The sequence below is a fragment of the Mirounga leonina genome, unplaced genomic scaffold, assembly GCF_011800145.1.
Source record: "Mirounga leonina isolate KUSES-001 unplaced genomic scaffold, KU_Mleo_1.0 Mir_201, whole genome shotgun sequence".
Classification (NCBI taxonomy): Eukaryota; Metazoa; Chordata; class Mammalia; order Carnivora; family Phocidae; genus Mirounga; species Mirounga leonina.
In genome coordinates this window covers 29193673-29206976 of record NW_023270504.1, presented here as the reverse complement: position 1 = coordinate 29206976, position 13304 = coordinate 29193673, and the positions used below count along the sequence as shown (strand labels likewise).

The 13304-nt window shown below is 45.8% G+C and overlaps 1 protein-coding gene across 1 annotated transcript in view; it reads left to right on the top strand.

The window, feature by feature from the left end:
* Window positions 1-3673: 3673 nt before the first annotated feature.
* NINJ2 (ninjurin 2) overlaps window positions 3674-13304 on the top strand; it is a 36327-nt gene continuing 26696 nt past the window's right edge. The window contains exon 1 of the mRNA XM_035028499.1: window positions 3674-4025. Within this exon, the coding sequence (XP_034884390.1) occupies window positions 3981-4025 (45 nt within the window). The 5' untranslated portion in view covers window positions 3674-3980. The remainder of the gene's footprint in view (window positions 4026-13304) is intronic.

The window sequence follows — 13304 nt, the reverse complement described above, 5'->3', positions numbered from 1 at the left end:
CTGTGGACGCTGTCAGGGACATGAGTTTGTGTGCTCAATGGAGGAGGTCGACACGTCAGGCTTACGTACGTCTTCCGCAGCCTCCCCAGGCCTGGCAGCTTCCTCGTCTTTGCACGACAGCTGTTTGTTTTCTAGAGGGTGCTCACAATGCTGACAGTGTATGCCACCCGGCGTGTGAAGACACAGTCCTGCCCTCAGGCCTCTGGGAGCCTGAGCTAGAGACTCGGCTCTGGGTGCAAACACAGCTTGAAAAGCAGGCAGGCTGAGCCCGAAGGTGTGAGGCCTTTGTTTCCTTCTCTGAGGAGAAAAAGAATGAGCTGGCTAGATGAATTCTCTGAAGAAGGGAGCACACAGGAGTACCCAAGACCTCCCTTTGTGGAGGGTAAGAGGGGAGGCTGGGGTCGTCTCAGTGCCCAGGCACTAAAGACTGCCTAGGGATGGAGAAGGGAAACACAAGCCTGAGGCAAGTGGGAAAGAGATGGAGGCCAGCAGTGAGGGATGACAGGCCCCAGAGGGGAAATGAGAGGCCACCCTGTGAGAGGAGTGCCATCTGCTGAGCCTCCCATGGCCCCACAGTTCTCACCCGGCACGCCGCCCCTCCCCCACTAGGGCCTGGGGCTCATGGCCCCACACCCACTGACCTAAATCAAGCCCTGCTGAGCAGGTGCCCATGGAGAAAGCTGGAAAGTAAAGGCCAAAAGGACTGCTAAAGATGGAACTTCAGGAGGCAGTGCGACATCGTGTCAAAGACACAGGGTTTCGAGCCAGACCAGCCAGGGTTCCTTCCCTAGTACCATTCCTACCAGCTGTGTGTCTTGGGCAAGTTGATTATTCCTTCTCAACTTCACTTCCCTCTCCTGGAAAACAGCTTCTTAGAGGGTTTAAATGCAATAGCAATAACGTGCCATGCACAAGTCCCTGGTACACGGTAGGCGTACACCCGTTACTCCTTCCATGGAAGAGAAGATGTTTATTCTTTAAAATCCACAGTGAGATTTAGAATTAGAAAGAATGACCCAGAAAAAAGAGAAGAGTATCATTTTGCATTTTTCCTTAGGAGCCACAGAAAGGGCAGGTCTGACACAGCTGTCCTAGGGAGTTTGCTCACAGCACGCAGGAGCTATTTCTGGTGTGTCAGAGCACCCCCCAGATCAATCAGCCTGATGGCAGGGGAGGTGGAGTAAGCCTGTGGGGTTCAGGGCCCGGCAGGGTTCCAGTCCAGGCCCTGCCATTAAACTTCCATAGCCACACTTTGCTTGATGCTTTTGGCCCCCTTCACTCCTAACTCTGTGATTCCACGAGGCCTGCTTAGAGTCCCTTGGCAGGTCCATGGATTGACCTGCTAACCTATCAACCAGGCAATCGATCTATCCATCCATTTATTTCACCTCAGATCCATCTATTATAATGATTGAAGGATCCAGTATGCCATGGAGTGGGCCGCAGAAGCGTGGGCTCCCTGGCTTGCAAGGATACACAGGTCTTTACAAGGATCCGAAGACGCTTAGACACTTTTGGTTAGAGGTAACAGAAATGAACCTAAAGTATCTAAGACCAAAAGGGAGAATTTATTATAAGATGTCAGAGTCTTTCCTAGGAACCATGGGGAAAATGATCAGGGAGGCCATACAAAGGCCTGGAACCAGAAACTAGGAAGCCAGTACTCCAACCTCGGCAACTTCTTTCACTCTGCTTTTCCAAGGATGACTGACCGTTCATTTCTGCTTCTCCTTGTGTGTCTTAGTTCATGTCATCATCAGTGGATGGATAGCAATAGTGAATCTCATTTGCAATTTTATGGGAGACAGAATCTGATGGGCCCTGCTTGGATGGGATGCCTATGCTTGGTCCCCTCAGCCAACAGCCAGATGAGCCAGGCATTCATAGATCACCATGATAAGCTCTCATAAATAGAACTCACTAGGCTGCTCCTGGCTGAGTAGAGTGGGGGAATTTCAGAGAAGGGGAGGTTGTGACTGCCCTTGTACCCCGAAGGGTGTTTGTTGTGTTAGTCAGGATACAAGTTTGGCAGCCCTGTCAAGACCCAATATGATAAGGGCTTAGACAAGATGGAAGTTTATTTCTCTCCTGTGGGTAACAGTCTGAGAGCAAACACTGCAGGGATAATATGGTGGCTCCCCAATGTTAGAAACCCAGGCTTCTTCTAACTTGTTACTATGCTCTTAGGGTATTTGTCTTATGCACATTGTTGAGGATGGCTCACTGTAATGTCCAGTCCAACTGGACTGGCCTTCCTTTTAAGTTCATGATTGTTCCTGCTCACTTCTTTTTTTAAGATTTTATTTATTTATTTATTGGGTGGGGGGCAGAGGGAGAGGGAGAGAGAATCTCAAGCAAACTCCTCGCTGAGCGCAGAGCCCAACTCGGGGCTCCATCTCATGACCCTGAGATCATGACCTGAGCTGAAATCAAGAGTCAGACGCTTAGCCAACTGAGCCACCCTGATGCCCCTCTTGAAAATTCCTGTTAGCTAGGACTTGATCACGTGGACATACCGTAAGAGAGATTACGGAAGGTTGGCTTTAGCTAGGTGTTCATGTGTCTGGTCAAAAATCCTACCACTCTGTAAGAAGGTCAAATATATATTGGGGGATGACCTCCTACAACAAGCAGTAGTGGCCTTGGTTCCTGGAAGTTCACGGAAGTTTTTGTCCCTCCTGACTCTGGCCTGGGGAGGAGGTTCTTGCCCGGGAAGAGATATGGCAGGCATGGAAGCATGGACACGGGAATGGCGAGGAGGATGCAACAGGACGAGTTTAGACCAAGCGATGTCTAAAGCCCTTTGCACTCTTACGCCACTTGGAGAAAGCATGAAGATGATGTGCCTCTTCCTCTATCCTAACTTAGGGGATAGAAACGGAAGTTCTTGGGACAGATTGCGGAAGTGAATTGTATAACATGGAGTTCTTTAAAGAACACATCTTCAGGGCTGCGGTTCTCCTGGTCATAGCTCAGCTGTGTTAACCAAGAGGGAGTTGAAATCATTTCCTTTAGGCACTAGACCCACATATTATGCTCCTGCCTAGCAACCCCATCCTGCAGCTGTGCTGGGCTGAGCAGTTCAGAAGAGCTAATCCACCAGTAACGCTGCACTGGGCACCTACTGCTTGCAGGGCACTGTGCTGGCTGCCGCAGGAGAGCCCAGGGCAGGGGAAGGTGTGTTTAACAGAAGCTTGCGCTCCCTGGCCCCTTCCTCTCAGCCACCAGACTGACCTTATCTTTAGCTGAGGACTTCCTGCGCACCGTAATTACTTGATGGGGCAAGAGGCTTCAGTTCCGAGTCAGCGGATGGGCTCATGAGTCATGATGCATATGGTAGCGGCGGCTTTGCTGACTGTGCACTCACCCTCTCAGCTCTGCGCTTTGGGCTCTGCACGAGAAACGAGGGCTGCCAGAGGGGGCTGATGGTCAGCTACTCCATAGCATTGACCTTGCGTCTTTCGGGGGTCCAGCCTTGTGTGTGGGGGCGCGCGCGCACGCACGTGTGTCTGCGCTTGTCAGGATGGGGAAGGCAGGACGGAGGTACAAAATGACTGGGGGAAGTGAGGAACTCAAAGTGGACTTTGTAGCTTTTAGTCGCAGTGATGTCAGGATGAAGTGGGAGGGTCGGGAGCAGAGAGGGCCCCGAGCTAAGAGTCACCCTGCGGTCACACTCTGTTTGGCTACAACTGAACTGAGTGTTCAAATATCATTTCCCCCATTTTAAAAAAAACAGGGTTAATGATGGCCTTGCTCAACTCCAAAGGAATTCTAAAATGAAAGACAATTGGCCCGTGAACCTTGCAAAGATAAGGTCTCTACTTCATTTGTCTGTGCCCTTCAGCACCGGGCATAGCGCTTTGTGCACCTAGTACATCTCGAGTGAGTATTGTCTAGACCAATCACTGAAGTCACCTGTTCCACCCGACGTGTAAGGAAACCGAAACCCAAGGAGGGACAGCGACACGGGGAGATCAAACATGGAAAGTGCCCAGTACCTGACCTGTGTTGAGCATTCAGTCAACGTAAGTGTCCTTCCTTTTGAAATGGCAGCTTCAGGAGTAGAATCCAGATGTTTGACCTCTGACAGCTCTGCTCTTGCCCCTCACCGTGTTGCTCTGAGTTGTCTGGCTAACATCAGATGGCTTGTTTAAGGGGGAGGAGGGCTCAGCTCGCAGGAGAGCTGATGCAGGCACCTGCGCCCGGGGTCTAAGTCCGACGCGTGGTTAATGAACAAGGGGCCCTGGAGCTGGACGGCCTTGGGTTTGAATCCCAATTCTGCCATTGACTGCGTGACCTCATTTACTCTCTTTCTGCCTCAGCTTTCTCATCTGTACAATGGGGACTGACATTGTATTTAAGCTCGCAAGGTTGTGGTGAGGATCAAATGAATTAAAATAGAGTGCTTGGAAAAGTGCCTGGCACATCGTAAGCGCGTTATTGCCGCTTCTCACCGGCAATGTTAGGCTTTTGTCACTGAGATGGTGCCTGCAAGGGCGGCGCCTACCCTCAGCCTTCACAAAGACAGCCGTCTGATGGCGGTGGAGTGTGCTATTTCTGAGTAGGGTAAGATTCCCATAGATGTTCTAAAGGACTGGACACCCTATTGCGTAATTTCTTTGAGGGCTGCGGTGCTTCTGCGGTAAGGACTCTCAAGGACTGAGTTCGGTGCCATTCAGTTGGTGGGCAGTTAGGAAGCAATGATCAGTAAGAACTCTTGGGGACGTGTGGATCTGGGGTCATCGTGCTCTAGCCACAGCACACTGATGGCTGAGTTAGGACACAGGTTTTCTACAAGCACATCTCCTTCCCTTCAAATCTTTCCAATCCCAGGCTTCATTGAGATTTGCTCAGCATTAAAAAGTCACTGGAACACACACCCCCCCCCCCCCCCCCCCGCACAGAGAAGGTGGCTGAATGCCAAAGGACTGGAGCCAGGAAAACTATGTGAGAGGCAGTCTTGCTCCTGCCAAGAATGGGATGCAATTTCCTACCCTTACCCCCGCAGTGGGCCCCCCAACCTCCTGTCATTCCCATTTCCCATCCACCCCCAGTCTATGAGCCACAGATTTCTGCCTGAAAAAGCAATTCAGCGCTGCTCACTTAGGATATTTCCTCCTGACCTACTTCCTGAGTGCTGGGGCAGAACGCTTGCCCTGCTGAGAAAGGCAACGTTAGCTCAGCATTTCCCCTGCCAAACGTCACCCAGATGATGAGTGTCTGTCACTCACTCCCAGCCAATTACCACACCTGAGAGGTGGCTTTTCTTACTGATTTCCCATGTCGACACCTGGACTGACTAACCTGACAGGTTCCCTGATCAGAGCTGAAAACTGTTTCCTGGTAGAAACGTACTTTTGCCTTTTCTGTTGTGGGCCTGTTTTTGTAATTTGGTTCAGAACCACCATTTACCATGGACCCAGGGACTGAGATTGTCATTCCTGAGTGTTTCTAGTTCCTTCTTCTTCTTCTGCCTCTCCTCCCCCTCCTCCTCCTCCCTCTTCTTCTTCTTCTTCACATTCAATACCTTACAGAGTGCCTACTACATGGTCAGGTATTTCTACATATTACCTTTAATATGCCCAGTAGAATATTCTCATAATTCTACATATTACCTCCTAATATGCCCAGTACTCAACTTTGTGAGGTAGATATATTAGGACAGTGCTTCTCAGACTTTAATGTGCGGAGAGAATCTTGTTATAATGCGATTCTGTTGAGTAGGTCTGGGAGACAGCCTGAGATTCTGCATTTCTAACAAGCTCCCATGAGATATTGATGCTGCTGGTTCTAACTCCTTGAGTATCAAAGGAATCCTTGCACACACTTCATTGCTTCATTCTCCCTCCATCCCTTCCTTCTTTCCTATCCCCTCCATCCTGTTTAGGGCCAAGGCAACTTTACCCACAGTCCTGTGGACCCTACGTCTTCTGGTTCCTTGATTTACTACCTTGGTTTGGTGGTGCATATCTTCCAGGAACTTCCTGGGAAAGTGAGCAAAGAAAGTAAAATGTTACTTACTAACATAACTGAAAATGTCTTTACACTGGATTGATAGTTTCCCCATGTATAGAATTCTAACTTCCAGAGTGGCTGTTGTAATATCCAATACCACATCAAACCTCTGTCCTTTCTATCTCACTTCTGAAGGTTTTTAGATTCTTCTCTCTGACCTCCAGTGTTCTGGAAGTTCACAATGCTGTGCCTTGGGATGGTTCCTTCTTCATTCATTATACTGGGCATTTGATGGGTCCTTTTGACCTGGAAACTTATATCCTTCTGTGGTGGGGGAAAAAAAAATTCCTTTGATTATTTCTTTAATTATTTCTTCCTCTCTCTCTCTCTCTTTTTTTTTTTTTTTTGTTCAGTCCATCTGGAGCTCCTGTTATCAAGATGTTGGATCTTCTGACCTGATCCTTTGATCTTCCTAGCTTCTGTATCTAATTTCCCATCTCTTTATCTCTGTTTTACTTTCTGGAAGATTTTCTAAACTACTTTTTCTAACTTTTCTAGTTGAATTTTAAATATTTATATTTTTAAATTCTCAGAGTTCTCTTTTGTTGTTCAGTGAATATTCCTTTTTCTTTTTTTTTTTTTAAAGATTTTATTTATTTATTTGAGAGAGAGAGAGTGAGAGAGAGAAAGAGCACAAGAGGGGGGAGCAGGAGAGGGAGAAGCAGACTCCCCGCTGAGCAGGGAGCCCGATGCGGGACTCGATCCCGGGACTCCAGGATCATGACCTGAGCCGAAGGCAGTCGCTTAACCAACTGAGCCACCCAGGCGCCCCTGAATATTCCTTTTTCTAATAGGCCACGGTTCTTTCACAGGTGTAACAGCCTCTCTTCTGTCTCCAGGGCATGATTCTTTTCCTTTTTTTGAACTTTCTTCTCTCTACATTCTTTTCTTTTCTTTTTTTTTTTTAAGATTTTCTTTATTTATTTGAGAGAGAGAGAATGAGAGAGAGCACATGAGAGAGGGGGGAGGGTCAGAGGGAGAAGCAGACTCCCCGCCAAGCAGGGAGCCTGATGTGGTATTCGATCCAGGGACTCCAGGATCATGACCTGAGCTGAAGGCAGTCGCTTAACTGACTGAGCCACCCAGGTGCCCTCTCTACATTCTTTTCTCTGCACTTCTTATTTCTTTAATTTGTTTTCTGTCTTTCATGTAGACTTTCTATTTATATTAAAGGCACTAAACAGTTTACCAGAAGGAAACGAAGAAGTAACTGACAGAAGACTCTTCATTGTACCCTTTTGAATCTTTTGAATTCTGAACCATATTAGTATAAAGCCTATTTGAAAAACAAAATAAACCTTTTAGAAGTTTATTTTAAGCTTTAGGTGCATGGGTATAGCTTATCCATTGAAGAGCTTTACTGTAGTATGGTGACTAACATAACATAATAAAATTAAATTAAATTAAAAAAAAAAAGAAGAGCTTTACTGTAGAGATATTGAGATGGGGTGTCAAGCAGCTTTTTACCTGAAGGGACTTCTAAGTGTCAGCATTTAAAAGTCTCTCTGGGCCATTAAGTCTTTTCTGATAAGAATCTTCTAGACTCCTGTCTGGGGAGAGGTGTTGGGGGAGGATATAAGCCTACTGGCCAATTTTCTTGAATGAGTGTGGGAGGAAGGCTGGATAGCCTATCGTTGAAAATGAAGCCTTTTAACCAGGACCCTCAACCGCCTCCTAACTATACATACCATGGAGTCTGTCAGCCTCCAGAGCATGCTTCTCAAGCTGTCTGTGGTGAAGGACCAGTTTTTAAAATTTCCGATCTGTCAGGGACCCACATGCAGTTCTAACGCACATGGCTAGTCCATATCTCCTATCACACATGACTCCCAATAGGAGTTCAAACATCCAAACTGGTCTATATCCTGTTCAGCAAGAAGAATCCACTGAGAACTCACTTGAATGTTGAGGCAATTTCAAATTTCTATAAAAATTCTAAACACTTATTCTTACTTTCTGTACTTATCTTATTAGGGCCAGTAACAAAGTTTGTGGGCCTAAACCAGGTCATGAACCACGATTTAAGAGCACTGCTCTAGAAAAGAGCAGATCTCTGATCTCTTGCCTTGAGGAGAAGCTGTCACCAGGCTTTGAGGGGATGTGTGGGGACTCCTGGAGTGTTGGACTTCTCTGCAAATAGACTTTTAGCTCATCCCCCATCTCCACTCTGCACTTCACTCCACATTCCTTGGTACCCTATGTTTCCAAACCCAGTGCCTTCCTGAACTTCTCATGTCCCATTATTGGTTCCTTTCTGCAGGCATCAGACCACAGCTTCTACTGCTTGGTCAAATCATTTACCCCTCCTTACTCTACTTTCTTCTCCCGTTCTCTTTGCCCTTGCAATTTATACTTTAAAAGATCCCTTTCAAGGGTGCCTGGGCGGCTCAGTTGGTTAGGTGTCTGCCTTTGGCTCAGGTCATGATCCCAGGGTCCTGGGATCGAGTCCCGAGTTGGGCTTCCTGCTCAGTGAGGAGTCTGCTTCTCCCTCTCCCCAACCCCTACACCGCTACTCATGCTCTCACTCGTTCACTCTCTCTCTCAAATAAATAAATAAAATCTTTTTTAAAAATGCTTTTCACTGGCTTTTCAGGGCACCTGGGTGGCTCAGTTGGATAAACATCAGACTCTTGATCTCAGCTCAGGTCTTGATCTCAGGGTTGTGAGTTCAAGCCCTGCATTGGGCTCCACATTGGGTGTGGAGCCTACTTAAAAGAAAAAAAAAGTCCTGCTGACTTCTTTGCAGAGTTGATCCTAAAAGTATGGGATTTCAAGGGACCCAGAATAGCCAAAACAATCTTGAAAAAGAACAAGTTTGGAGGACTTACATAGCCCAATTTTTAAACTTACGGCAAATCTATGGTAATCAAGTAATCAAGTGTGATACTGGCATAAAGATAGACTTACAGATGGATGAAATAGATTTGAGAGTCCATAAATAAACCTTCAGATTTGTTTGATCTTTGATAAGAATGCCAAGACAACTCAGTGGGGCAAAGAATAATCATTTCAGTAGGTGGTGCCAAGACACCTGGAGATCCACACACAAAAGAATGAAGCTGAACCCCTACCTCACACCACACACAAAAATTAACTCAAAATGGATCATAGACCTAAATGTAGGGAGCTAAAAATTTAAAACTCTAGAAGAAAATATAAGAGTAAATCTTCATGAGGGAAAGCTTTCTTAGGTGTAATACCAAAAACAAAAGTAACAAAGGAAAAAATAAACTGGACTCATGAAAATTAAGAACTTTTTTTTTTTAAGATTTTATTTATTTATTTGAGAGAGAGAGAATGAGAGACAGAGAGCATGAGAGAGAGGAGGGTCAGAGGGAGAAGCAGACTCCCCGCTGAGCAGGGAGCCCGATGCGGGACTCGATCCCGGGACTCCAGGATCATGACCTGAGCCGAAGGCAGTCGCTCAACCAACTGAGCCACCCAGGCGCCCCAAAATTAAGAACTTTTGTGTTCCAAATGACACCATCAAGAAAGCGAGAAGAGAACCTTCACAAGAGAAAATATTTTCAAAGCATATATCTGATAAGGGACTTGTATTCAGAATATATAAAGAACTTTTACAATTTATAATAAAAAGGCAAATAACCCAATTTTTAAATGGGCAAAGGATCCAAATAACATTTTTCCAAAGAAGATACACCAATGACCAATAAGCTACATGAAAAGATGTTCAACATCATTAGCCATCAGAGAAAGACAAATTCAAAACTACAATGAGATACCACTTGATACTCACTAGGAGGCTATTATCACAAAGACAGATAGTAACAAATGCTCTTAAGGATGTGGAGAAATTGGAACCTCACATTGTACTCATCGGAATGTAAAATGGTGCAGCCGCTTTGGCAAACAGTCTTGCAGTTCCTCAAAAAGATAAACATAGACAATAGGACCCAGCAATCCCACTCTTAGGTGTATATGTTCACACAATGAATGAATGTTCAAAGCAACATTATTCATGATAGTCAAAAAGTGGAAACAACTCAAATGGTCATCAGCTGAAGATGGATAAATAAAATGTGGTATATCCATATAGTGGAATTTTATTTAATGATAAAAAGAAATGAAGTACCGATACACACTACAACATGAATGAATTTTGAAAACATTATGCCTAGCGAAAGTCACAAAGTCACAAATGCTTCCATTTACATAAAATGTCCAGAATAGGGGAATCTACACAGAGAGAAAATAGATCAGTGGTTGCCTAAGATGGAGTCCAGGGGATGGGGAGAAAATGGGTATGGAGTTGTTTTTTTCAGGGTGATAAAAATGTTCTGAAATCGATTGTGGTAATGGCTGCACAACTCCGCGAATATACTAAAAGCCACTGAATTTTGCACTTTGGATAGGTGAATTGTATGGTATGTGAGTTACATCTCAATAAAGCTGTTACAATGGGATTTCTAGAGTCAACCCAGCATGTCTAACTGCAAGTCTCCAGCATCATCACTCTTGAATGTGGAAGTCTCCAGCTTATCTTATGCACAGTGCTCTCAATTTATCAACACATTAGATCAAATCTGAGGTGACACATTTGCTCTCAATCTGATGGTGACTTAAGGGATTGCTGTTGGCTTCATTAGGGGATGTATCAATATTGAGTCAGATAACTTAATAAACTGTGCCTAACTTGACACTCTCATTCCATAGAAAATAATTTCTTTGCTTTTTAAAAAGATATCTCCTGGGGCACCTGGGTGGCTCAGTTGGTTAAGCGTCTCCTTCGGCTTGGGTCATGATCTCAGGGTCCTGGAATCGAGCCCCGTGTCAGGCTCTCTGCTCGGCAGGGAGCCTGCTTTTCCCTATGCCTCTCGCTCCCCCTACTTGTGCTCTCTCTCTCTCACTGTCAAATAAATAAATAAATAAAATCTTAAAAATAAATAAATAATAAAAAAATTAAAATAAAAAGATATCTCCTTTTATTAACAGCAAATAATACAAAAAGCACCTCCCTACTCGCAAGCCTCAGAATGTGTTCTGAGGGGCACCTGGGTGGCTCAGCCGTTAAGCGTCTGCCTTCAGCTCAGGTCATGATCCCAGGGTCCTGGGATGGAGCCCTGCATCGGGCTCTCCCTGCTCTGCGGGAGGCCTGCTTCTCCTCCCACTCCCCCTGCTTGTGTTCCCTCTCTCACTGTGTCTCTTTTTGTCAAATAAATAAAATCTTAAAAAAAAAAAAAAAGAATGTGTTGTGAATGAGGATGCAAACCCAGTTTGTCCATTTATTCAACAAATATTTATAGAGCATTCACCATGTGCGGGCTGCTCTGGCAGGTTCTGCAAATGCAATAAATGGCGGATGAATTACAGAGAGGAGAGAGCTGAATAGGTGGCCCTAAACCAGTCTATCTTGAATCTCAAAGGACAGAGGAATTGGTGGTGGTTAACTATTGAGGGATTCAGGGAAATGTCTACAAATCTTTTTTTCTCTTGGAGAACTCAGGGTGGGGTTTTTAAAATTACATAAATATTAGAACAACACTAACAGAAATGGGGAACAAAAGAAAAGAAGTTTAATAACAGTTCTGCCCCCCACCCTTCCCCCCATTGATCTCATCTCAAACCATGTCTCTGCTCCCACCCAGTTTTGAAGATTCTAGCTTCATCTCTCCCTAACTTTGGCCACCTCCATTCCATGCCTCTCAGAGGACCTAGTTCAAAGGACCGTCCAAGACTCACTTGGAGAAAGTCAGACCTGAGGTGTTGAAGCTTGGTGGCAGCCAAGACCCCCCAGTTGCTCAGGAAGTTGGGGGAGGAAAGGAGTAGATGTGAATCCCAGTGCCAATTTGCTTCAGGACACATTTCTTGAGACTCAGAAGCCAGGCAGGGGAGGGCTGCTGAACATCAGGGCTCTGCTGGTTGGGCCGAAGGAGGGGGGACCACTGCCTCAAGTGTGTAAATCTTGGCATTGGAGGTGTCCCGTGTTCAGAGACCGGCCGTGTGAAAAGTGTCACCAGCAAGTCAGTGGGGGACATCTTAGGGAGGAATGTGAGCCCCTACTCAGGCACGCTGGGCTGCAAGTCTGACCTCGCTGAGGAGGAGAGGCAGCAGGCCAGTCACCCCCCTGGGGGGGGCACTTTTCCACACTCTAGGGGTGCTGGGGGTTCCTAGTGCCCAACCCTACTGCGGAGAGTTGGGTCCAAATGCCAGCAAAGCCGGAACATGCTGTGAGATCTTGATGTGTCTCTTCACCTCTCTGAGCCCATTTATTCATCTGTAAATGGGGATAATAATCCTCACCTCGGGGAATGTTGTGAGTGTTAGAGATGGTGAGAAGCTTAGCACAGCCTCTTCCTCTCAGTGCATGACTTGCCATTGTGTCTAGGACACATACCTATTCTTGTGGGCTACGAGCCCCCCTAAATTTCTAGGATTTAGCTTTGTTATTCTCCTCTCTCAATAAATAGAATTTTTTTAATATTAAAAGGCTTATTGTACAACATGACTACAATGTAATACATGTTTATTATAGAATCTTTGAAAATTTCAGAAAGACAACCCCAAATCAAAATAAGCCAATAATCCGACCCCTCAGAAATAACCACAGTTAACATTTTCATTTTAACACTCAGTCTTTTTTTTTTTAAAGCTTATAATTTTAATAGTGGTTCCAATGTAGTAATTACTTCACTACAAAGGTACAGCAATATAAGATATATCAATATCCGCTTATTCTTTTTTTTTTTTTTTTTAAGATTTTATTTATTTGCGAGAGAGAGAATGAGAGACAGAGAGCACGAGAGGGGGGAGGGTCAGAGGGAGAAGCAGGCTCCCCGCCGAGCAGGGAGCCCGATGTGGGACTCGATCCCGGGACTCCAGGATCATGACCTGAGCCGAAGGCAGTCGCTTAACCGACTGAGCCACCCAGGCGCCCCTGCTTATTCTTAAAATGAAGCCATCAGGGGCACCTGGGTGGCTCAGTCAGTTAAGCGTCTGCCTTCGGCTCTGGTCCTGATCCCGGGTTCTGGGATCAAGTCTGAGTCAGGCTCCCTGCTCGGCAGGGAGTCTGCTGCTCCCTCTGCCTCTGCCCCTGCTCCAACTCTCTCTCTAATAAATAAATAAAATCGACAAAAATTTTAAAAATGTTAAAAACGAAGCAAATTCAGAATTTGGACCTTTTTTTTTTTAGTTTCAGAGGTAGAATTTAGTGATTCATCAGTTGCATATAACACCCAGTGCTCATTCCATCAAGTGCCCTCCTTAATGCCCACCCCCCACCTCCCTCCCCTCCAGCAACCCTCAGTGTGCTTCCTAGAGTTCAGTGTCTC